This window comes from Dromaius novaehollandiae, chromosome 8 (genome assembly GCF_036370855.1).
Source record: "Dromaius novaehollandiae isolate bDroNov1 chromosome 8, bDroNov1.hap1, whole genome shotgun sequence".
Classification (NCBI taxonomy): Eukaryota; Metazoa; Chordata; class Aves; order Casuariiformes; family Dromaiidae; genus Dromaius; species Dromaius novaehollandiae.
Genome location: NC_088105.1, coordinates 11,509,962 through 11,535,006, shown reverse-complemented (window position 1 = coordinate 11,535,006; position 25,045 = coordinate 11,509,962). Strand labels below are relative to the sequence as shown.

Genomic DNA, 25,045 nt, shown 5'->3' with positions numbered 1-25,045 from the left:
GGGCCCGCGGGGGGCGGAGCCTGCGGAGCCCCCGCCCCCGCCGCGCGGAGGGGGCGTGGCCACAGCCCGGAGGCGCCGCCGCCGCCGCTGTAGCTGCTGCTCGGAGCAGCCTCCGTCTGCCGGGGGCAGCTCGGTCGCAGACTTGACTCCGCCCAGAGCAGCGGGAAGAGCCGGCTGTGCCGGCTGCCAGCTGGAAGGCACCTGGCCCAGGCAGCAGCCCCCAGCCGAGCCCCAGAGTCCCTGTTTCCAGGCTCCCAGCCGGAGCAGAAAGGCAGCCTGGGCCCGCGGGGGGGCCGTACAGCGGAGGCAGGAGGACGCACGCGTGCCTGGGCCAGCAGCGGTGGGAGACCAGCTCGACCCCTGCGGGCAGCCCTGGGCCTGCGCCCGCGTGCTCGCTGCTGTGAAATGCGGAGCTGGGAGCGGCGGCAGAGTGGTGTGGACTGCACGCGCACTGCCCTGCCCCTGCCTGGGGGTCTGGCCACAAGCTGTCACCACCCGGACTGCTAGCTCCAGGGTGCGCCGAAACAGGGGACCTGAGGGGACGGCGGAACAGCGTGGCGGCTTCTTTCCTGCTGCTGATTTGGATAGAGGGAGGGAGGGGGAGAGACAGTTTCTTTAGCTGCTTGACAGCCCTCGACTCTCTCGGGGGCTACAAGTTTCAGCGATGGCTTCCCCCCAGCCTAGCTTTCCCCATACAGCACAGGCCAGAGACTCTCGCTGCGTGCCTTCAGCGTCCTCTTGCTGGGGTCAGTGACTCCATGCACAACACTGAGACGATGGTGGGATTTAATTATTTAATTCATGGAGGAGCATCCGTGCTCTGCAGTACTGGCAGCTTCAGCAGGTACCTGGAGCTAGACTTCTGGCTTTGCTTCGGGAGCTGGCCCCGGGGGAGACTGGTGCCTGAAGGCCTTTCCAGTGGACCACTGCTCCTAAGGAAAACAAAAGCCAGAGTGAGAGCCGAGGAGAACAGGAGAGCCCCAGAGCTGTAAGCGCTGGCCAGCAAGGCAAGCGAGGCCTGGCACAGGAGCTTGTTCCATCCATCCACCAGCTTGCCAAGCTGCAAAAGCCTCTCGGGGAGGGCAAGGAGAGGGAAAGCAAATGCAGACTCAGCGCAGGCTGATGCCGGGCTCCCAGAGCTGGCTTAAGGGAGAGGCAAAGATTAAGCTGCTCCAGTCCTCAGCCCAGCAGAGATGCTGCGAGGAAGGAGCTGCAGCGCACGCTGCTTCCTCAGGGCTCCTTCCAGCCCTGCCTGGGTGAGACGTGTCACAGCTGCCACCGCCCTGCTGGTGAGGAGGGCCAAGAGCACCTACCAGCTCCCCAAGGGCTTTCAGCGCATGCTCTTGCTGCTCTCCAGGGGCTTTCCCTACGTGGGCCTGCTGGAGTACAGTCTGGGCCACCTCCTCCAAGGGCAGGCTGAACCTCTGCCCAGGAAGCAACTCAAAGGCAGAGAGCATCAACTTACAGAGCTCATCTCCAGCCACGTCTTCTCCAGGAGGTTGCCATTCAGCGCACAGGCTTGGAGGCCCTGGGTGAGGCACAGCTGGCTCTCGTGTTTGTCACCCAGCATGCGGAAAATGTACGCTTTCAGGTGGTAGACTCTGGCGTAGAAGACGGGGCTTGTAGAGCACCGCGCGAAAGCCTCTTCGGCCAGCTACCGAGAGAACAACGGAGAGGCACGTCAGGAAAAGGCATCGAGCTCGGCAACGGCTTGCCACTGAGGACAGCACCTATTCCCCAAGGAGAAAAACCAGCCCCAAAGCGACAAGGGGCGCACAGCCAGCAAGGCTGACGTACCACACAAAGCTCTCCGGAGCCAGAAGCCCTCATATGGCACAGGCATTTCAAGCAGGGCTCACTAGCTCACGGCTGTGGAAGTCTCTTCTCCTCTCTTGCAGGCCATTCCCACAAGGGAATTCTCACACGCCCAGCAAGACACCCTTCACCTGACCGCCTTCTCTTCCACCTCCTGCTGAGACCCCTGCGAGAGGAGGCTTTCGCCATATTCCTCTCTAACCCACTACCCTCTGCCTCTCCCCTGGCTCCACCCCATCACGGCTGCTTCCACCTGGCCTTGTCAAGCCACGGCTGTTAGGAACACCCCTGTCCCTGGAGTCCCCTTACAGCACGCACATCCCTGTCCTCCTCTTCCCTCACCCTTAGAGCCCCGGCACGGCTCTCCCAGGCCCTCGCCGAGCTGTGCTCAATGTCCTTTCTCAGCAGCAGGCTGTAGCACTCCAGGAGCCGACTGCACGCTTGCGTGGCAGGCACAGAGGCGTCAGCTCCCTTCAGCAGCTGCTTGGCTTTTTCAAAGGGCTTCTGGAAGTTGTCCCATTGCCCAAGCCTTGCAAACCTACATGGTGCAGAGAGAAACACACACACACACACTCACACATTTTGTGGAGATGATCGAGTAACTGGACTGTCTCCTCGGCTAACAAGTCTTAGGCTGCTTGCCGCCTTGCTCCCAGTGCACGGCCCCCCCAGTCCCTTTCATCACAGCACCCCAGGGACGGCCACCTTGTTGGAGATGGGACGGGGGACGTGACAAGCCCAGAGCTCCCACCTCCCCTGCCAGAACCGCTGCCTGGGACCTCTCGCCACTCAAAGCAACCCTCTAACTTACCAAAGAGCCAGGGATGAAAACAGCCCAAACAGGATGCTCTTCTGTGATTTGAGGATGCAGTTTGCTTCATTCTGCTCTACAAAGCTCCTGCACTCCTCAAATGACTTATACTCCCAGCCTGTAATACAAACGTATCTCAGAGAAGCAGTGCTGCAGAAAAAGAAAGGCGGTGGGGGGAGGGGGGGAGGAAAGAGAGAGACAGACAGGCACGCACACACACGCACGGCCAAATTGCCAAGGACCCTGAGGAGGAAGTAAAAGGATTGCTGAGGGCTCTGGGGTGAGCGCTGTATCAGGAGAAAAACCCTCTTTGCAAGCCTCCTGGCTCTCTGTGGCCCTCCTCACTGAGCACTTACCAGCATAAAGCAAGAGGTCTAAGCAGCAGGAGAAGAAGCACGCCTGCCCGATGATCCGGTGCTCTCCAGCCACCTGCTTCTCTAGCCTGGCGAGCACTTCCACACATTCCGGGTACCTGGGCAGGGAGACAACGAGCCTCCATGGAGCATCTCCCCGGGGTGGGGTCCAGGTCAGCACCTCCAGATGCTTCCCGCTCCCCTTCCCATCATCCCTCTCTTTCCCTTCTGCGCTCTTTCCGGCAACTCCGTCAGAGTTTCTCCTTCGGACTTTTTTTCACCCAGTACTCTTCTGGCAACAAGTCTCCGGGGAAAGGCTTCAGTGACCCCAGCTCAAACGGCAAGGCCCGAAACAAAACTCAGGCATCCTTCCCATGCGGCCAGGGCTTTCCCATTGGCCCAGCAGCAGAGCTAGTCACCTTTCCATCAAAGTCTTTCAGTCAAAACAGGCAGAAGAGCACGCACAGATCCCCAGGACCCTCCACGCTGGCCTAGAGAGTGCACTTCGTTCAGAAACTGTTCCTCTTGCAAGCTTCCCCTAGACGAGTGCGTGAACCGAATCCAGAGCCGCCTCGGGCACCAAGGCCAAGGGGCAGGGAAAGGCCCGTGTCCACACAGTTAAACCTGGCTAGCGCCCAAGACACAGTGGGCGCCCCCAAACTGCCTAGTGCAACGGCTCCCTGCACTGTGCTTGCTCCTATACCAGGCCTGGGAATTGACTGGGGGAAGCAGCACGTGGCAAGGGCCAAAACCAAGCCAGGAACTGTTCGAGCAGTTTAAAAGCAGACACGCGCGTTCCCAAATGGCCAGCAACATTCCCTGGCATTATTTAATTTACCAGCGTAGATACAGCCAGCGAGCGTCAAAGAAGAAACCAAAAAGCCCTCTTCTCTGTGCGCAGGGAATGACACAAGAGGGATCTCTGGTGGTCCCCTGACACCACACAACCAGCAGCCTGGCCAGCAGCAGCATTACCTCATCTGGAGGAAGAGCGCCGTGAAGAGCGTGGCCAGAACCTCACGGTCTAGATCGGGCTGCTCCAGCTCTGCGCACAGGCTCTTGGCACGATAGCCTGTCAAGGAAAAAAAAAACAAGGAAAAATAAAAAAAGCAGCAGACTCGCACAGACTCGCTCTCTCTGCGGAGACCTCTTCTCGCAGGGACTGGGGGCAGTACATACCGACATCGACAGAGAGGGGCAGATTTCCCAGGCTGAGGTTCAGATGGGACAGGGCCTGGGCGAATTTTGCGGCATTTAATACCCCTCCTCCAAAGGGCTCGACGTCGGAGCTGAGCTGCATGGCCGCCCGCCCGTACTGCAGCCACTCTTCCCGGCAGCCCAGGTCCTGGCAGCGCTGGGCGTATTCCACGTAGGCCCAGAGGATCTGAAATGGTCCAAACAGGAGAATGCACAAGACTGAAGCTCGCCAGGGCGATTCTCTGGCCTAGAGGGCTCAGGCCATAAACCCAACAGCCAGGTTCTCTCTTCTCTTTTACTCGCAGGCCTCTCACCCGAACCACAAGCCATTCTTACGAGTGCCGCTGCTAACCGCGGCCGTGTCAAAACGAGGGCTGCGGGGTGTCGCGCACCAGGTTTAGAAAAGGCCACAAGGAAACTGCAGAGCACAGAAACTGGTGCCGGCTTAAAGCCACAATCAGCCCACCGGTTACAGTTATGAAACAAATCCGATGAGAGGAACAACCAAAAAGAACAGCAACCCGCATCTTCCGGAAGTTTGTAAAGAAGAGTCCAGGGACACGGACGTCTCCGGCCTATTTGGCCTCTTCTTGCCAGGGCAGAGCCCGCTGCTCCTCTTGCCAGGCCAGGGGAAAGGAGCTATGTCAGAAACGTGTCTGCTGCTGCAGAGAGAAGGCACTCACGTGACTCGCATCCCCGGACTCCTCGGCCGTGTTGACCTCCATGAGCGCTGCCAGGCGCGAGCGCCTCCGGCCGCTGGAAGCACTCTCCAGGCTGAAGAGCTGCCGCAGCAAGAAAAGGCAGCGGCTCTGCCGGAGCAGCCAGGGGAGCCTCTCCCTCCTGCCACACAAGAGAAACTGCTGGGCCGCAGCCGCTAGCGACGCAGGGCCGAGTCAGACAGGGCCGAGGGAAGCAGGGGGGCAGAGGAGGCAGCTGGTGCAGGCAGGGCTGCAGGGATGGAGGCGGCAGAACCAAGAAGCACCACCGGGGAAAGAGGACTGCTAACAAGGACACACGGTGGCACTGCAGCCCAGAGAGGCCGAGCAAAAGTGGGCACCAGGAGGAAAAGGGCTGCTGTACGGGAGGCTCGCACCCGGCTACAGCCCCTGAGCTTCCTCCTTCTCACACCCCACCTCCACTTTCCCCCTCCATGCCCCCCTCCTGCTCCTTCCCGCACACTCCCTTTCCCTCGGCAGCCTGTACTCCCTGGGAGCATTGCTCTGCTCTCACCCGCACCATCCCCCACAAGCCAACACGTGCCGGCTCCCCCATCCGTTAGCCTCCAGGCCCCTCCGCAGCTTTCCCCATGTCAAGACCTATGCTCTGGTAAAGTCTGGGCTTCAGCCTAGGTGGGGGTGGGCCGAGGGGCTCAGGACCACGAAGAAAATGCCTCTTTCTTCCCTCCTCTTTCCCTTCAGCTGCTTACCTGGCCTCTTGATGAAGGCAGGAGGCCTTGGTCGCCTCCCAAGAGGCATGCTTCAACTTCTCCAGAAGAGATTTAAAGACCACGCCAGCTGAGGTGACCGGGAATTGCCTGTTTAGCAGGCTCAAGGCCTTTCTCGTCGTCATCTCTGCCAGGTCCGTGCAGCCCATATTGTAGCAGACCTGCACAGGAGAAGGGTCCTTCGGACAGGCCCAAAGGGCTCCGACTGAGCACACCCCAAATTTCAAGTCTCTGGCTCATTCAAGGCCAAGGGCTTCGACTGGCTTTGGCCAGAGGGCAAGGCGGTCACAGGAAAGGCTGCTCACAGCAGCCGTGCCTCTCAGGGCCAGGGACAGCCCCCCCACTCCCCAGCAAGGCATCCAACTCCTCCCACCAGGAGAGCCCTCAGAGCCTCCCTATCACTTTACCTCCCCTTTCAGGCTCAGGAAGGTGGCTTCTTCAAAGCAGGCCAGCACCTTGGCTTTCTTAGCCCTTTCCGAGCTCATCAGGACCTCTGCTTTGGTCAGATTTGTAAAAGCCTTTGAACAAGCACACAGAGAGCAGGCGAGCGTCAGGGTGGAGCCTGCCTGCAGCCCCCTCATTCCCACTCGCCTCCAGCATCTCTCCGAGGAGGGCACGCGTCTGCCCCGGCAACGCCCACCCCCACACACACCACAGCCACCAGGGCTCCTTCGCACCACCTCCTTGCAGGCAGGCGCACCTTGCGCCAAGGTCCTGCTTCTCTGCCCTGCGTCTCTTGCCACAGGAGAGGCAAGCAGCAGGAAACCCCTGAGTCTGAGCCCTGCTGTCCATCCCCAGGTCCCCACAGAGGCATGTCCCTTTGCAATGGGGAGATTGGCTTGCCCAGGGCAAGGCCGCTGAGAGGACTCCATGTGCCGTGGGCTCTGGCAAGCAGGGCAGCTCACCAGGTAGTTGTCGCAGACGTGCAAGTAGGCAGCCGCGCACTCCAGCAGATAATAAAGGGCTCTGGCATCGTTGCCCATTGCCATGTGGTGGTGAGCCAAGGGCACGAGCACCAATTCCACGATGGCCTTGCATTCGCAGGAACGCACGGCACCGCGCATCCCTTTGGTCTCGCTGGCCACCGTAGGGATCTGTTCGGTCTTGGCCAGAAACCGCTGCGTCGCTCTACTCGGAGACAAGATCACGGAGAAAGAAGAGACACGCGAGTGTCACCTGCGCTGGTCTGGCTGCCGAGACCGACAGCACATTCCAGCGCAGCACAAGGCCACACGCACGCATGCATCATACGAGCGCGCTGGTTGGTTCTTCTGTCTGCCCCACACAATGGCAACCAGTTTCCCAGTGGCATTCCATGTGACAGTGGGTCGACGCGGCCGACCCCTGAGTGGCCTGGGTCCCCCCAACCTTGCTCTCTCTCCCCCCATGCTCCTTCCTCCCTTCCGCTCTTCTGCTGCCTTCTCTCCTCGCTCGAGAGCTTTGGCTCTCCCCTGACTGCAAGCAAAGCCAGTACCACCCACTAACCCAGTGCTTTTTGGCAAGATTTGTTCTCTCCCACTGCAGCAATGTCAACCAGTGCACTGGGCAGTCTTCGGGAGCCCCGCAGCCCCAGAGCACAAGGAGAGCCTGGCCAGGCAGGGCAAAAGTGAGACGAGGAGCAACACCTCCCCTTTCAAGCAGTGGCCAGCTATTGCTTTGGCATTAGCCTTTGCTGACGCTGCTCTGGAGCAACATTAGTCTTTTAGGCAGGCAAGATGACAAGCGGGCATTTGCGGCACCTTCCACAAGCCTCCCTGCTCCCAGCGGCTGCTTTGCTGCTACCCGGCTCGCAACATTGCTCTCGTACAGCTAGAAAGCCAGGGCTGCTCCACCCTAGCGTGGCCATCCTCACTGGGAGCCCCCGGGCTTCCTCAAGGATGCTCATCTCCTGGGCCATCGCATCCCAGCTCCCACCCAACAGGCCAGCTCTTGCCTAAGCTAGTGTCACAGCTAGCCGGCAAAACTGGGAACTCCACTTGCCCCCTCTGGAGACCCTGAGCCCGCTGACTTCCAGAGATAATCAAAACCTCCTCTCCTCACCGAGAAGTCACCACCAGGACGCTCTTCCCTTCCTGCAGCGCTTTTGCAGTCTCTGGAAACAAAGCACAAGTTAAACACCTCTCACCTCACAAGGGGGAAGAGCTACATCTGGCATGCTGTAGCAGAGGAGGAGAGCAGAGTCAAGGCGCCGACGGCGCATCTCTTCCTGGCCCCTTCCCCTGCGATCTGCCTTCGCCGCAGGGCTGTTATGTTTCCGGCAAGTGTAGCGGACCCACCAGGAAACACACCTCGGCCTGCTGGGCTGGGGGGTGCAACCCTGAGGCTCTTGGCACTGCAAGGAGATGGGCTGCGCTCTGGTAATTCCAGGGAAACGCAGGAGGGCACTCAAGGGCACAGAGGCTCTACGCTGGGTCCACAGCATGTCTCTGGCCGTGCAGCTGTGCTCACTGGAGGCCTAAGCTAGTCCTGCGAACGCATCTGCACTGCACTGAAAGCAGCCCTAGGCTTCCGGGAAAGGCTTCTGCAGACAGGGCTTGAGACAGAGGAGCACTTCCATTAACTGTGCAACCACAGTGGGGAGGGCCCAGGCTCCAGGGCACGGCAGATTACGTACCCGAAGTGGTGGGCTGCTCATCTCGCTCCGTCTCGGGTTGGCCCAGGGAGGCCTCCCAGCTGGGCAAGTAGCATTTGCTGGGGAAGTCGTCACAGCTCTGTCCCTCCTGGATGCCGCTGATGGCAAAGCGGTGGAAAGCCACAAAGTCCCCTCCGCCGCAGCACTGGCACTTGTGCACTTGCCTCTGCAGGAAGGCCGCGCACTTGTGGTGCATGGCCACCCTCTGCGCCTTGGGCCACAGCTCATAGGCAGCCTCCCGCAGCAGCGGGGCGCAGAAGGCCAGGACGCCGGACTGCAGCCTCGCGGTCTTCTCGGTCTCACCCGAGGACCACTTCTGGGCACCTGAAAGGCAACGGGGCTTGGCATCAGCCAGAGCGCAGGGCCGCCACAGCCGGCAGGTGAAAGACAGGCCTTGGCGCGGCTCCTCGGCGGGAAACCGGCGCTCCTGCGCTCAAAGCCTTGCAGCACTAGAGCAAAAGGGCCCAGTTCGCCTTGCTGAGACTAGCATGGCCCGCGCAACAGGCTGCTGCTCTGCCCTCCCTCCCAACGGACGGCGCTCAGCCGCGCTCCGGCAAGGAGCTGGCGATGCTGCCAGCAGCAGGAGCGAGCTGCAGCCAGCTCCTTCTTCCCGCTCTGCAAGGCGGTCCCAGCTTCCTACGCTCCCCCCGGCGCCAGCGGGGAATAAAAATCCACGCACAACACCTCCCCTCTGGACACTGCAGGAGGCTGGGCAGGGACATCAGGTGTTTCCTGCCCCTTCCCCTGCACGGGCACTGAGCAGCGCTTCGAGGCAGGGTAGCGGAGGCACTCGGAGCAGCTCACTGGAACGTTTCCCTCCAGCACAAAGCCTGGGGCACACGCGCCCCCTGAGATTTCCTTGTCCGAGCTCTTAACAACCCATCCCTAACTACCAGGGTGCCCTGGGCATTACACACCGCTGGGGGGACAGTGCGGCGTGCCCTGGGGAGCCCCGCCAGGCACACGGCCGGGAGCGGCAGGAGCCTACGGCGCTCCCAGGGCCGTGGTATCACCACTTACCGCACTCTTCCTCCAGAGAGGCGACGGACCCCTCGGTGGAAACACTGCTGTCTTCCGCCACCTTTTCAGCCTTCAGCCACTTCAAGATGCGGCCTCTCACCAGGACGTTCAATGCCTTCTCCATCTTAGCCTTGGTCCACGTGGGAAGGATGTGGAACAGCAGCTCGGTGGTAAACATCAGCCCGATGATGGCTGCACACTTCAAAACCAGCTGCTCTGAGGGCTCCATGCTGTCCAGCTCAGTCAGCGCAATCTCTGTCAAAAACAAGCCGCAGGTCTCTCTCTTGCCCTCTCCCAAGACCAAGGCTGCAGAGGCTGCATCAGCTTCCACACAGGACATGGTAGATTCTAGCCTTGCTTCCTAGGGACCAAACCCGTTGGGCAGGCGCAACCCAGGCCACCCATCTTTGCTAGAGGGCAGGGATGCTCATTCACAGCCTCCCACCCAGCACCCCTAGAGACGGGAAGAGCCAGCGGGACCACAGCCACCTTCCCAGCAGAGCTGAGAGGGGCAACTCGGCAGCACGCGGACGCCCAGCCTCTCTCTAGCCAATGCCCCGGGAAAGAAGCCCGGCGATGCCCCAGCAGGGCTCGGCCCCTCACCTTTCAGGGTGGGGGGAAGCACGGTGTTCTGCAGGTTCACGTCAGGTCTGACGGTGCACACCCTGCAGTCCTTCCCCGCACTGGAGCTGTGGCATGCTGCCCCAGGAGAAGCCTCCATCGCAGAAGCTGAGCGGAGCGAGAGAGCAGGATAAAGCGATTATCAAAGGGAGGCAGTTTGTGCCGTGACTGCCTGCCTGCACACGTTACTCATCTGCCCTCCCTCCGTCCTCCACCCTTTAGCATTCACCCCCCAGCAGGTCTTCAGCAGCTGGGACCTGGGGTCAGCGGCAGCAGAAATCCAGCCGCGGGGCTGCCGACAAGGACCGCTGCAGCCACGTGACTCTCGGCACCGCTGCAGAATAACCGCCCCAGGTCACGCTCGTCCCAAACCATTCCAGGGCTTAGCTTAGTGCCAGGGAGCCTCTCTTCTCCTCCTTTGCAATTTTCTGCCACAGCAGCAGCGCTGGCCCTCTCAAAGCCACCAAGACTCCCCAGCCCGTGCTTGGCCTATCCCAGCAGCAAGGCATGGAGGAACCCACACCTGATCCACACCAAGCTCGGTACTGCTGCAACATCTGACTGGGCCAAATTCACAGGGGAACCCCAGGGCAAGAATGTGCTGTGGAAGATGGACCACAGCAACCAGGCAGCCCACCACAAAGGTGCTTACTGAAGAGGCTCTCCCACTTGGCCTCCGTTTTTCCATCCTTCCGCAGCGGGTGGAACAAGAGCATGTTGTGGCGATTAAGGTGGCTCAGCAGTTCCTCACAGTAATATGGGATCCCGTAGCTTCTCTGCATCAGGAACCTGGAAAGGAGCAGATGCAGCAGGGACTGACACAGGCAAAGCGAGGCGGGACACACTTCGCACCAGCGTCTTCACCACAGCCACACCTCCCTTTTGAACGGGCCAGGACTCCCACCGGCTCTGGCACGTGAGCTGCCCTCAAGATACAGCGGTTGCTGCAAGCCGCAGGAGAACAGTCGCGGACAGTGCCCAAGGCGCAGAGCAGCAAGCCTCGTCTTTCCTGTCCCCAGCAGCCTCGACCCTCGCCAGCACCAGTGAGAGCCTCGGCCCCGGCAGATCAGCCCCGCCGCCTAGGCAAATGCCTTCCCACACCTCAGCCACGCCAAGGCCCAGGACCACTGCCCGCCTGCCTTCCAGCGCAACACACAAGGGCTGACACCTCCTATGCTCTGTGTCCAGGCAGCTGCCCACTCTCAGCTCACAACTGCCAGCGTCGTGTGTCATGAGAAAGCCAGCTCCGACGCTGCCTAGACGCAGCGGCGCTTCCAGAAGCCGCGCGCTTCCTTTCCCGGGCGTTCCTTCCCTTCCACCCTCTGCAGAGGTTCGACCCCTCGGGAAGAGCTCAGAGGCCCTGCCTGGCACTTACGTCTCTAGGGCCCGGGGCATGCTGACAACTCCAAGGGCCTGGCAGGCTTTCTGCACAACAGCTGAAGGTTTCAGCTCTTCCAGATGGACACAGGTTGTTTGCTGCAGCTTCAGGATGTCTGCTGCAGCTTTGCAAAGCCTCTGTCTTCTAGAGCGACCAGGAGCCAAGCCCATGACCAGGAAGGCCGGGACATCTCTGAGCATCCGCCACAGAAAAGCCCAGGAGGTCGCGTCAATGTAGTGCGCGTTGTCGATGACAAATACGACAACTTCTTCTTCAACCGTCTGAAACAAAGCGGTTGTTCAGGGTGGATTCCGAGCGATTCTCAAGCATCTTCCGCAGGAGGAACTTTGGCCGGCCTCTCTCCAGACAGAGAACGCTCCGAAGTCTCTCTCCTCTCCCCAGCTACTTGTGCATTCAGAATCTCCCTGAGACTTTAAGGTCTCTCAGGCAAGGGAGCACAGAAAGACACCGCTCCTCCTCCCGAGCACGTGCCCTCCAACTTTACAGGAAGAAAGTTATCAGGGCCATGGCACGGGCAGCTTAGCCTCGGAAGGGCAAGGACTCCAGTACCTTGTCCTCCCGCCAGCTCCCACCACTCTCCTGCAGAACCCTCAGCCTGCCGCCTTGCTTTCCTTCTCCGACCCACGATGCAGAGAATTGCTCACCTTCTGTAGCACTTTCTTAAGCACCGACTCCAGTGCCGCTGTCCTTTGAGCGTCACTCATCTTGGAGACCTTCTCCGACAGCGGAAACTGGCCAGAAAAGCACAGTCACAGAGAAGCAGCCTCTCAGGGCATTTCAGCACGCCTACCCCCCCCACAAGCCTAACTGAGCAAAACGCCGCGGCTGCCCTCAGCATCTTACCTCTCCCCAACACAACGGGGAGGGGACACAGTGTGGATGTCACCCTGAGCCCAGAACAGAGCTCCTCTGCTGAGGGTCTCTGGCAGAGCTGGGGGTTGGGGGGCGGTTGGGCTGGGGCCGGGGAGGGGGAATCGTTTGGCAGGACAAGCAGAGCTTGTTTCCTCATGATGGGCATCTTGGGATGGAGCAGCGTGAGCGCAGCGGTGAGCTCAGCACCAGCTCATCAGCCCCATCTCAAAGCCTCTCTGCAATGCCCTTTCAGGCCGCTAAGCAACACACCAGGAACTGCCTGCAGCAGCCTGGCACCTCGACTCAGCCCAAACAGAGAGCCCCCCCACCAGGCCCCCAAACAGAAGCCCGTGGTATCCCCCTGCTCTTGCCACCAGGCAGCTAAGCCCACTCCCCAGCAGAGCAGCCAAATGACCGCAACCACAGGACGGCTCACAAGCAGGCCTTTGCCCTGGCCAGAGAGGGCTCTCACTCTCACCTTAACCAGGAAAGGGACATTGAGGAGGCAGTAGCTGCTCTCTCCCATCAGCCCTCGGAGCTTTTGCTGCAGGACGAGCTGTCTGGCGCTGCACGACTGACAGGCCTGGAGGCCCATGGCCACAGCCAGCATCATGTGCATGGCAGAGCAGGCCTGCCTCAGGTTCCGCTCCGTCAGCTCCACAGCCACTACCCTGCCATGCAGAAGCAAGAGAGACAGCTTCAGAGAGCGCCCCAAACAGCCACAGCCTTCTAAGACAAAGCTCTTGGAGAGAGGCATAATCGGGGGCCGACGGCAAGGGCACTCTGGACACACGGCCCCAGACGGGCTCTTCAGTGCAAGCAGCATTTGTCAGGCAGGCCAGGGTTTCTTCTCTTTGGTCTGGAGGGGCACAAGAAGCCCTGAGCTCCGGCTCTCCTTTGCTTTGTGCCTGGCCCAAAGCAGCAAGGGGAAGAGCAGTGGCTCCAGAAGCCACCTCTAGCTCCCTCAAGAGCTAGGAGGAGGGCACGCAGCTGCTCCGAAGCAGCATCTCCAGGAGGCTTTTCAGGGCTGCAGTCCAGGGGCCAGGCACACTGGCAGAGGGGCTCAAGGAGCCCACGAACATCAGTGGGTGGGCAGGGGAAGTGAGCCACAGGTACCCGTCAACAACACTCACCTGTGCCCAGCAGCCTGGCCTAAATAGGCAAGTTCAGTGAGGAGATGGCTCTTTCCAGAGCCCATAACGCCCTCAAATGCCACGATGCGGCTTTCTTTCCTAGCCACGTAGGCTTTCAAGTAACTTTCAAAGAGGGCCATCTCCTTCTCCCGACCTGTGCAGGCAAGCAAGAGAGCAAGCTGTCGCAGCGAGCCGAAAAGCAAAGGACCGTCCGCACCCTTCCCTCTCGCCACCACGGCACCCTCCCGCCACCGCATCTACAAGCCTGCCTACAGCCAGGGCTCCTTCCCACCCAAACAGCTCCTCCGCTTTTGCGCCTCTGCCTGCCTTAGGGCACTAGCAGGCCCGCCTCCCCTGAGGCCTGACTCACAGCACAGCTCCCACGCCCTCTTTCCTTCCCTGGCCTCTCGCTCACAGGCAAAGAGGTCCAGACCTCCTCCCACAACTCCCCAGTTTCCCAGCACAAGACTGCAAGGGACAGTCGGAGTCACTGCAGGCACCTGTGTCCAAAAGGGACTCAGAACGTCTCCTCCGGGGACCGGGAGCCGCAACGTGCTTCCCAGCGCCCTGCAGCTAAGGCAGCAGCTGCAGTCCCCAAACAGCTGGCAACAGCAGCAGGCCTTAGAGGCACACAGTGCGCCCTGCGGTTTCCACAGCAGCAGGTGCTCCTCACAGAGCCAGGTGGTGCCGAGAAACAAACTCGGAGGACTCCCACGTAGAGAACACACTGCCAAATAAACTCTGCCAGTCGGACAGAGGGAAAGCTCCTTCCCGAGCCCAAATATGGGCATCAGCTCAGCTCTCAGGCTGCGAGCAACTGCACGCTTCAGAAGTTCCCCCATGCTAGCTATGGAGCGTGGCAGGATCGTCCTGCTTCCCACCTCTAGCTGCGGCGCAACCCCAAAGATAGGAACCAGCCAGGAGCCAAGGTATGCGCCAAACCCTTAGGGCCACTGCAGGCAACGGCATCCCTCGCAAAAGCTTCTCCGTTCCCAGAGTGGTACTAACAGGGACCGAGGGCCAGAAATTGGCTTTCAGGAGACCAAGGCCTTCTCCACCTACCGAGCAAGGTGGGATACGCGGACCTCGCCTTCGGAACCTCCATGCCAGCTATGCTAGAAGGGGGAAGAGAAAAACAAAAGTCAGTTAAGTGGGCAGACGCTGGAGGACGTAGAGTCACGCGGGGAGCTGAGGATGCGCTTGCTCGTGGGTGCCCGCTCTTCTTTCAAGCGGGATGCTATCCTGCCCAGCTCCCACCGCCAAAGTTCACGCTGACCCAGCGGAGGGGGCAAACACCAAAGAAGCACTAGGAAAACTTCGGGCACAGAGCCGCCCAACGGCCACAGCAGGACAGCGGACCGTAGCAAGACTCGAGCACCAGAGGCCAAACCCAAAGGAAGCAGAGACAGGAGCAAGAACCCAGGCAGTGCTGCTGGCTAACACACTGCTTGAGCACGCAGGACAAGCAAAACGAGTCTCTGGTCCTGCCAACTGCTTCCCCGGGCTTTGCTCCCAGGGAGCGGTTTACAGAAGCAGAGCCTTGGAACAGATGCTCTCACGGTGAAGACGGGCAAGCAAGATCTATCGGTTCAAGCCAGGGTGTGCAACAGGAGGACAAGGGTGACTTCTTGGGCCAAGACGCCAAGCACCAGGCACCTTCGGCTCGAGTTTGGGAGTTTCAAGGGGATGGCAATGTTAACGTCCAAAAGGTCATCCAAAGAGACTGCCAAACCCCGGCCCGGGGCAACAGCCGAAGTTTCAGCAAGAAGCCATCAGGAACAGAGTCCCAGTGACCCACGTTCTCCCACGGGAACAGGCCTAACCACAAGGTTTCTGTGAGCTTCATGCTCAGCAGCAGCTGGGAGAAAGCCCCCTCCGCGGGTCAGAATTAATGCTGCAGTGGTCTCGCATGCAACGGAGCGAGCGCAGGGCAGAAAGCGCAGATGGAAGCCATTTGGACAGAGCTTGCAAGGCCCATTGTGCCTACAGGCACCAACAAGCCTTCTGCATCCCTACAGCCTCACTCCTAGTCCCCTAACAGCAGGGGCACTCAGGTAGGCAGGCCAAAAGCACACCCACGCTCTGGCTTTCCATCTTCTCAGCCCCAGGGATGGCAGGGCCGGGCAGAGGCCAGCTTGCTCTCTTCTGCACAACTACTCTTTGCTGACCAAGACTGGACCCCCAGTGCCACCGTGCCCCCAACCAGCCTGCTCCAAGAGGACACTCACAGCTTCTCCAACATCCCCAGGTACTGATGGATGGTGCCAGGATCCACAACCCCCTTCATCTTCACCTCTGGCAGCTCCTTGAAGTAGGAACAGGGCAGCTGAGAGGTGGCGTAGGTTGCTGTGTCACAGGACACTATGCCGGGGTAGCTCTCCATCAGCCGGGCTGCCAAATTCACCTTCTGGCCCATGACTGCCACAAAGAGAGAGCACACAGTCACGTACCTAGGAGACCAACCCACTCCACCCTTCAAGGCCAACGGCTGCCTCCCCTCCAGCACAGGCAAGCCCCAAACCGTTGGGAGCACAACCCAGAGGAACAACAAGGCTCTGAGCCCCTTCCCCCGCCCCACAGCGGGACCCGCTCTGCCTCTTGTCATTCCTGACAGGCCCCAGGCCGAGCCCAGCAGACACGGGCAACAGGTTGCTCCCGGCCACTCCGCCTCTTCCTTTGGCACACTGCTCTGGTCAAACAGACCCAGCCCAGCCACCCGCTCCTCAGACAGACGCGTCATACCTGTGTATTCGTGCCTCACACGATGGCCAACGACTCCGCAGAACACCGTCCCACTGGTAACCCCAACGGAGACCGCCCTGGCACGCACGGAGAGCGGCAGGCAGTCAGCAGCGTCCGTGCACAGTCCCGCCTGCCCACCCACCTACCCTCACCCCTCTCCCTCGCACCGCCAGCCACCCTGGCAGTGCAGACCTCGGGGACCGGCAGAGCTCAGCAGCACGACACCCCCGGGTGGAACGGGCTGCGGAGAGCAGCCAGGTAGTTTTCGACCCTTCCCCTCAGGCCAAAGAGCTCTGACCAGCAGAAAGTCACTGACACAAGCAGGCCGAGCTAGAGGGCATGTCTCTCTGGGAAACCATCCCTCCCTCCCCTGCGCCGTCCCAAGCAACACGCCTCCCCACTCACTCGATTTTCATAGGCCTCGAGCAGCACGCCTTGGAGATTTTAAGAGCACTTTCCAAGGCGTGAACGCTTTCGTAGGGCACCTTCTCTCCAGGGAGTCCAAATACACACAGGAACGTGCAGCCCTGCCAAGGACACGCACAGCACGCCTCGTCACAACGCCTGCGGCAAACGGCTCGCGCCGGGAGGTTCCGGCCTCCGTGGAGACCGGCAGAACCTCAGGGCAGCCCCGAGCCAGAGGGTGCCGATTGCTGATCCCACCACCGAGGCAGAGCTGCTTCTCCTTTCCCCACCGCTCAAGAGACACAGCTACTTCCCTCGTTTGCTGCCCACACTTTTGCGGGGTGGACTGCTCCCCCACACTCACTTTATCAAACATGATGATCTTGTTGATCTCGCCCTTGTAAGGACGGATGATCTCCGATATCATCACGCTGCTGTCCTGGATAGCTTTGCAGAGCTGCGCTAAGTTGACACGGGCAGCAAAATGCAGCTTGACAAACAGGCAGGTGACTGGCCGGAGCTCAGACATGTAGTCCAGGGGCTGTCTGTCATCAAGCTGGAAGACAAGAGCAGGACACCTTCACCAGCCAGCTCTCCCTGAGCCCTTGCTGCCTGCAGCAGATACCAAGGCAGAGCACACACATGGGCACTGAGAGCAGCTGCTATCAGAGCAAGGAATAAATCCGCCCTTCTGGGCAAAGCAGGCTGCGGCCTCTGCAGGACAGACACCGAAGCACGCAATACATCCCTGAGCAGAGAAACAAGCGCCAGGAACACCACACCTTGCTACAGGCATGGACACAAGGGGCCACCCTCAGCAACGCTGTGGGGACTCCAGGGGAAGCTTGCTCTTATCCCACAGTCACGTCCAGAACAACAGCGCTGGAAAATACAGAGGGAAATCCACCTCCCGCCACCCGCCCCTCTCCCTGCAGGAGCACACAGCGGGCAGCCTCCTGGCACGGGCACCACATGGTGCCAATTCCCCCAGGTTCTCGCCTAAGGGGGCCTTTCCTTTGCTCGTCTGCTTTCTTGAGAACGGCCCCTCTGCAACGCACAGCTCCTCCTCCCCTCCAAAAACGCAGCTCCCGGCAGCTGTGGCCATACCTTCCTCAGCACCGTCGCTGGGATGTACTTGCGCAGCAGCTTCCACAGAGAGTGACAAGGGGCCAGGGTAACAGCGGGCCTCAGGATGCCTAAGGAAGGAAAAGCCAGGCGGTCGCGGGCAGGATGGCGCTGCGAGCCTGCCTAGGGGCAGCGCTGGAAAGCGGGGGCTGGCGCTGGAACTCGAGGAGAACAATTCTCCTCCCTCTGCACCTCTGTTCCTCTTGCAGGGGCTCAGCCAGAGCAGCCCCCGGGAAGGCGGAGGAAGCAGCGAGCCCCTCCGCTGAAGCTCAGCGGGGCCACAGGCGCGAATACAAAGTGCAAGCGGGAGAGGGCAGAGGGCCTTCCTCACTGGCCCCTGAAGAAGCCCGCCCCTCTCTCTCTGGGCAGCCACAGAACATCACCAAGTTGGGGCTCACCTGACAGTTCAGGACAAGAGGAGTTCAGCCGGGCTTGGGGAAACTGAGAGAAGAGTTCTTCACGTTGACACACAGACATCCGTTCCACGCCTGTAACCTAAAGGCACACAGAACAAAAAGGTTTCAGGAACAGCTTCATGACCCACAGAAGACGTCACCAGTTGAGCCAAACCCTTCCAGGGCCCCCGACCCCCTCCCCAAACCCAGCAAGCGGAATCCAGAGCTAACCCTGAGACAGAAGGGCCATCGCTCCCGCTCCCCACCTACGTCGACACCTACAACTCCCTCCGCGGGCATCTATCTCCTCAGCCTTCTCTCACCTTCTTGCCTCACGTCCAGGGCCTCAAAGGCGCTCTAGAGGCCATCCCACCTACCTTCACAGCAGCTGCTTGGCCTTTAATTCTCTTTGCCGTGATCTTGCTCTGGTCACACAGCTCCCAGCAGCCGGCTGACAGGACGACATCACTTGCGGTGGCAAGGTTTTGGGCCTGCCAAACTTCACCCACGGTCTGGCCAAGGAGCAGGAAGTGCTGCTCCCGTTTGTCTCCGACAGTCAGCAGGGATATATGCCCTGCCGAGATCCCTGGCGAGAGACAAGCAGAAGTGATGCAGAGAGCATTTTGACCCCCACGGCCCCCCCGCAGCTCAACTCTGCACAGGCCAAACGTGCAGCTCAGCCCTGCAGACAGCCTCCTCCTCTCAACTGCTTCAAGTGGAGGCGTCTGTCTGGATGGATTCAAGAGTGATTCTCGACAGGGAGCGGGTCCTACTCAGGGGCCTGCTGACAGAGGTCCCCAAAAGCGGTGCCTGCCAAGGGGCAAACGCAGCTGATGCTGACAACGTGCTCACAGCGCAGGGCACCTCCCGCGGCTGCCCCCACCAGAGGCCCAGCAGACCGGCAGCTTTGCTCGCCGGCTGCTCAGCGTGCATGCAGGCGGCTCGTAACCGCCTGCTCGAGCGCACACAGCAGCCTTCCGCACGAAAGGCTTCCGCTGGCCCCAGCGGCGATCACCGCCTCTCCTGATGCTGCAAAGCACCCTGCAGTACTGCGCAGGGCCGTGCATCTGCGCACGCTGCAGCTAAGCCAGCACTCCCCATACCTATCTTCAGTCGGAGCTTCTGGCCCACGTCCGTCTCACGGATCCCATACTTCTCCTGGATTTGCTGGCTGCACTGCAGCACCAGGCTGATGGTGTCCTTCAACTCGGTCTGCTTTACCCTCCACAACACCAGCACGGCGTCCCCTGGGGAAAGCAAGGGCACAGTGAAGGCTCCCAGGAGACCTGATGCTCCCTGGCCTGCACCCACCTGCAGGCACAGCAGAAACCAGCAGGCATGACGAGGAAAACGCGTCTGTGTGAAGGCATCCCCCCGGACTACAGCGCCCTGGGCACAGGGACACCTTCCCCGCTTCCAGGCCAGCTACAACAGCAGCCACGCTGGCAGAGGAAGAGGGCCCGCAGCGGGCCTGGAGGAACGCTGACATCCCCACCCACCCCCCAGCTAGTCCCCTCCAGCGCAGAGACGCCAGGGCTCTCGTGGCCCCTCCTTTCTCCTGTGCTGCCCCAACCCTCCAGCTCCCAGGGCGCCCTGACCCCTGCACATCATTGCTGTCCCACTGCAGCTCCCAGCTTGGGGGCCCGGATGGCAGCTCCCCCCGAGCACCAGGCTGCCAACAGAGCCACCCCCCGGGCTCTGCCAGCTCGCGGCTCTCTCTCCCCTCTCCCCAGCACTCCTCTGCAGCTGCAGCACACAGGCCTACGTCTCTTTTACAAATACATACCTGCAAACTTCAAGATGTCCCCTCCAAAAGCCAGCAGCTCTGCACACAAAAGAAAGCAAAAGAAGCCTTGCATCTCGGCCTTCTTCAAGAAGGCTGCAGGACAGGTCCCTCTGCTCGGAGAGGAGCACAGGGGTGGTGCTGCTTTGTGGGGCACAGCGCAGGAAAGCACAGCTCCAGCCTGGCGACATTGCTCACAGGCACCACAGCACCGGCACCTACAGTACTGGGCCCTGAGAAGAGGCACTGGCAAAGGTAACACACCCATTTGTCAGCGCCCCCACCCCCGGGTCACTTGGGCACCACTAACACTGGCTAGATGCCCCCACTCTGCCCTGGGCCCCAACCCCAGCAAAGTCTTGCTCCATCGCCGAACAGGGGGGCCCTCCACAGGGGCGGGTGCCGAGAAAGCGGGCACCTCCTTGCTCTTTGTGGGGAGCAGAAAGCACCCGCCAGAAGAGCCCAGCTGCTCTCGGTGGCCCTCAGGGCCACAGAAACCCCCAGCCCGCGCAAGGAGGCAGCGGCAGGCTGCCCAGCACCTCTGCCTCCCCACAGCCCAGTCCCCCACAATCCTGCAGAACAGCACTTACCCTCCAAGATGTCGCTCAGGTAGTGATTGAGGGTTTGCGTCACCTCATCCGCACCCTGCTCTAGGCTGATGCTCTGGCTGAATTTCTCTGTCAGAGCAGTGAAACCTGGAACGGGGACACACAGGCGCAAAGAAATCAGGAAGCGTCTACGCGGCCAAAGGACCGGGCAGTTTCCACACCAGCTTCACCCAGCCAAGAGAGGCACCGCCGAGGAGAACGCAGGAGGGCCTCTGGCAGCGGGCACAGCCGCCCAAGTCCACCGGCGCTTCTGAGCACCCGCCGAGGGTCAGCTTTCCCATCCTCACACCCACACGTTACGCCTGGCACCTGCAGGTGCCCGGGACCCTCCAGCACATCCCACAGCTGCCTCGCCTCTTGCCTACGGCCAGGCAACATGCTCAGCTAGAAAGCCAGGAGGCCTTTGGGAGCAAATGCTGCACCCGAGAAGCCGGTTCCTTTGTGCAGGAGCTGCTCCACCGAGTTTGGCCTCACAAAGACTAACAAGCCTCAGGCGAGGCACTCAGGCCTCATCTCCCATGCCTTCATTAGCCAGAGCCTGGACTAGCTCAGACAGCACCAAAGCTCCAGAGCCGGCACTGCAGTCAACAGCTCAGGCCCAAGCTGCTGCTGCAGCAGCCTCAGAGCTTCCTACGCACGCTGCTCTGAGCGGACGGCTGACCACAAGCAGGCCACAGTGCTGCTGGCAGCAAAGAAAATCCCTGTGGCATGACCTCAGCTATGTCTGAGCACTACTTCCCCAAAGCAGAAGACCTCAGCAGCAAAGAGATCTCCTTTGATCCATTCCCTACCACGGCTGGCATGACCAGGGCTCCAGAAAGCCCACCAAGTCCCAGTGGCTCGGGTCGGCGACTTCTTCTCAGTGCCCGCCCTTTGTAACGCTTTGACCCACCTGACACATCCGCAAAGAGCAGGACTCCATGGAAGTGCTGAACGGAACGGTTTTCCTGCTTCAAGTCCTCAGACAAAAGCAGGTCAGGAACGTAAGCAGCTACTTCCCCCAGTTCCGAGCAGCACCATGCCCTTCTCTCCCAAGCACAAGCCATCGTCAGCGCCCTGCGGTACCCGCGGTACCTCAGGAGAAGACGACCGTGCCCAGCAGGGAGGAGGACAAGACACCACCGCGCAGACTTGCGCACTGACCCCAGGCCTTTGTGAGGCGCCCATGGCCCTCTGCCACCAACGGGGGGTCACAATCAGCTCACAGCGACATCATCCACACGTCATCAGTTACCTGTATGCTGTCATCAAGCTACGGAGCCAGCTGACAGCCTCTGCAAGGCATCGCTTGCCCAGCAACTGCCAGGAAGCTGCCCAGACTCCCTCCTTACCCCGAGCCGCTTACTCAGATGTGGCTAGCGCGGTGCAGGTGTCTCCCACACAGAGCTGAAGGGAGGTGCAGGTGTCTCCCACACAGAGCTGAAGGGAGGCTCGCACTGTTACGGAAATGAGGCTTGCACTGTTACGGAAATGAGGCTTGTCGGCCACCATAACAGGGCCCAACCCTAGGTTCCCGCAGAAAAGTTCAGAGCCAGATCAAAGCAAATTAAATAATTACATTTTAATAACGTGTGTGCAGTAATTACAGCTCGAGCTGGGTGCCTCCGACGAGGGACCCCGAACAAAGAAATCCCTGGGCAATTACAGCTTTTCCAAATTCAGTTTCCCACCCCTCACGCGGTAGTTCAGACCAATCGTAACTTTCAGGTCTGGGGTCTCCTGCTCCTTAGTGGGTCTCATCGTTGTTCCTAGGCAGGCTGTTTTTCTCCCTCATCTTTACTGTTGCCGTTTCCGCTGACGGTTGTACCTTCGTTTCTTGTTGGGTCTTACTGTTGTCTCTCAAGGTCCTGAGAAGGAGGAGGTGATTCCAAATCATTACAATTAACACTGCCCCAGCAGTGAGCTGAGGCTTTGTCCCTCAAGGTCCTAGTGCCCTGCACTGGTCTTATTTCAAAGCCTTGACATCCTCCCTTTTGGAGGGTGAGACGCAGGAATGCAGACTGCTTGTAGCTTCCTTATCTTCCCAGCTGGAACCAGCTCTCAGGCCCTTTTCTTACTGGACTAAGTAAAAGTTCATTATTTTATCTAAGGGTGGCCTAAGGCTTCAGCAAATTTAGCTACTCATGCTAAGCAAGTTTTATAGAAGTCGTGCTGAGCAGCTACCTCTAGACAGCTCCAGTTTGCTATTCTTTAACCCACACAGGGACTGAACTCCACCTGTGGCTGGAACAGCTGGTTCCCACGTTCCCAAGCACAAATGGCCTAACAAGTGTCGTCACGGAGGGCAGTCCAGGCTTCCCCACGAGCAGGGAGCCCAGGGCACGCTGCGCAGGCAGCTCCACAGTGACCACAGAGCACAGCGGGCACCAGCAGCGTGAACAAGCAGCTTGGCAGCGATCTACCTCCCACGGCTGCAAGGCCCCTTCCTGCTCTGTGCACAAGCACTCTGCCCTAACACCATGGCTCCAGCAAGGCAGAGCCTTCGCAGGAGCCCGAGAGAAGGCAGGGGCCGCTCGCAGCACTGCGCAGCGGCACAGCAAACCAGCTACACCCAGCGCAGGCATATCAGAGAGGGGAAGAAAAGGTTGAGAGACTTGGCAGGAGGCAGCTCCGGTTCCCTGCCGTGCTTGCCAGGGCTGTGCAAAGCTTTCATGCCGCAGGGAAACATATCCTCCTTAGGCACCCTGGCTCACACGCAGCCCGCAGCAGGCTACTCCCCAAGGCGAGGTGAGCTGGGAGCCCAGGGCAGCCCCTGCACAGGCAGGGCTCTTGCTCACGGGGCGCAGTCCTGCAGGGGCTGCCACGGCACACACAGCCGCGTGCTGGGAACAGGGCCCAGCAACAGCCCCAGCCAAGGCGAGCCATGAGCCGCTACCAGGCTCCAGCCAGGGAGGCCTGGCTGGGCCAGCCAGGACCAAGCTGAAACAGGACCAGAGACAGCACTGGAGACAAGCTGCAACATACTTCCAAGAGGGCTGTCCAGGAAATAAGCTACCAAGAGCATCAGCCCAAGAGCCATTCAGCAGGCAGAGGCAGGGCCAGGGACACCTAGGACCTAGCTCAGGCAGGGACTGAAGGCCCGGGCCTGAGCTGAAAGGGGGCTCCAGTGGGCAGAGGGGGCAGGTGGGGGGATGTCAGCCCTCAGGTGAGGCTGGTCAGGACCCTTAGGGCCCAGGAGTGCCCTCAAGGCCCATCTGGTTTCAGAGGGGATTTGCTGGGGAAAGGCCTTTCTGAAGGGCCTTGTTTGCAAGAGTCACAAAAATGCCTGAGTTGTTGCCCAGAAGATTCAGTCTCCCTATTTAACTGTGACATGTGGCTGCTTCCTCTTACAAGTTTCTCTGGGGAGGAAAAGTGTTTCTTTCTCATTGAGCTCCCCAGGTCTAGGGGTGGGGGCCACACCCAAGCTCGTCAGAAACCGCAAGCTTCAACTCAGACTCCTGTGTCCACACGGAGGCTCCGAAACCGATGACCTGATTTCCAGGAGCCTTTGGCACCCACTGCTGCTCACCGACTGCGCAAAGGGCTCCTGCAGCCCAGGGCTTCTGCCGACGGGAGCATCCTGCTTTAGAGTCTAGATCTAAATAGCGCATCCTGACCTTACAAGCCTGTTTTGAATCTCTTTCCTCAAATACCTGCCTTTCCACAGCAGAAGAGTCTCAGATGCTCGGGGGCACCGGTGAGCCATCTGGGCTGGTGCCAGTAAGCTCTGCTGGGCTCTCCAGCCAAAAGACCTTGGTAAACTCCCTGGCTGCAGCACAGTTCTGGGGCCTTTCCTCCGTCATGGGACATAACTCTTCAAGCCAGCAGCCAGGGGCCTGCGACTGGAGGTACAAACCTACCACGCAGAAATGCTCCAGGCGGATTCCATAGACCTTCTGCAGGATTCTCATGAAAATCATGTGTAAGACTTCAGGCTGCGAGAGGAAGGACACACAGGAACATCTCATCTTCATTATTCAGGGCTCCCAGACTACACCACAAAAGCAGGTCTGCCTTCAACACACCGACTCCCAAAAACAGAGAAGGACTGCTTCCCAATGCTTTGCAGTACTAGCAGTAATAGCCCATTGCATTCTATATTACAAAAGGCAGGAATCACCTCAGAGCAGCTGGCGACCTAACTGCCATGTCTGTGCCCTGTATTTCTATTTCTTCCTCCTCACTGAGCAGCTTTCAAACCACGTGACACCAAAATCTACCAGAAGTCACAGACACAGTCACTCCAGGGCACAGTAAGGCACTTCACCACACTGTTAAAAGGAAAAGGGGCGGGGGGGAACCCAACACTGTGGGCCAACAAGTTCTTCGCCTACAGCGCTATTTTGCCGGCTCCGCTTACAAGGCTCGGTCCAGCCTGTGCTGGGGAAGCTGCGGGGCTGCGCCAGCCCCAGCGGCTGCTTTCGCCCAGCTCCCGCGGAGCCCAGAGACGAGCAGAGGCCCCCGAAGCTCGGGCGCGGCGTGGCGCATCCCCCCGCCGCCGCCGCCACCTCGGCTCGGCCCGGCCCGGCCGCGCTCCCCGCCGCTCGCGCACACGCGCACCTTGGGGGCGGGGAACAGGTCGCCCTTGGCCAGGGCCCGGGCCTCGGAGCCGGCCAGCACGTGGCCGCGCAGGGCGGCGACGATGTCGCCGGGGCTGTAGCGGGGGAAGGTCAGCACCTCCATGGCGCCCGCCGCCGCCAACGGCCGCGCCGCCAGCCGCTTGAATCCGGC

General features: G+C 60.2%; 1 protein-coding gene across 1 annotated transcript; it reads right to left on the bottom strand.

Moving 5' to 3' along the window:
- Nucleotides 1-780: 780 nt before the first annotated feature.
- Nucleotides 781-24,997, bottom strand: LOC135329091 (adenylate cyclase type 10-like). Its single transcript, XM_064516400.1, has 33 exons — nucleotides 24,875-24,997; nucleotides 24,175-24,244; nucleotides 20,318-20,422; nucleotides 19,731-19,769; nucleotides 19,048-19,191; nucleotides 18,322-18,530; nucleotides 17,948-18,044; nucleotides 17,532-17,620; nucleotides 16,789-16,980; nucleotides 16,425-16,546; nucleotides 16,020-16,096; nucleotides 15,506-15,695; nucleotides 14,340-14,392; nucleotides 13,278-13,431; nucleotides 12,623-12,815; nucleotides 11,937-12,023; nucleotides 11,269-11,552; nucleotides 10,546-10,682; nucleotides 9,876-10,001; nucleotides 9,273-9,527; nucleotides 8,235-8,576; nucleotides 7,661-7,712; nucleotides 6,526-6,748; nucleotides 6,028-6,138; nucleotides 5,603-5,781; nucleotides 4,860-5,016; nucleotides 4,159-4,363; nucleotides 3,955-4,051; nucleotides 2,983-3,098; nucleotides 2,627-2,744; nucleotides 2,158-2,353; nucleotides 1,466-1,654; nucleotides 781-932 (listed from the first exon to the last, which is right to left on the bottom strand). The coding sequence occupies exons 1-33, from the start codon at nucleotides 24,995-24,997 to the stop codon at nucleotides 855-857; spliced, it is 4,809 nt and encodes a 1,602-aa protein (XP_064372470.1). The 3' UTR covers nucleotides 781-854.
- Nucleotides 24,998-25,045: the final 48 nt, after the last annotated feature.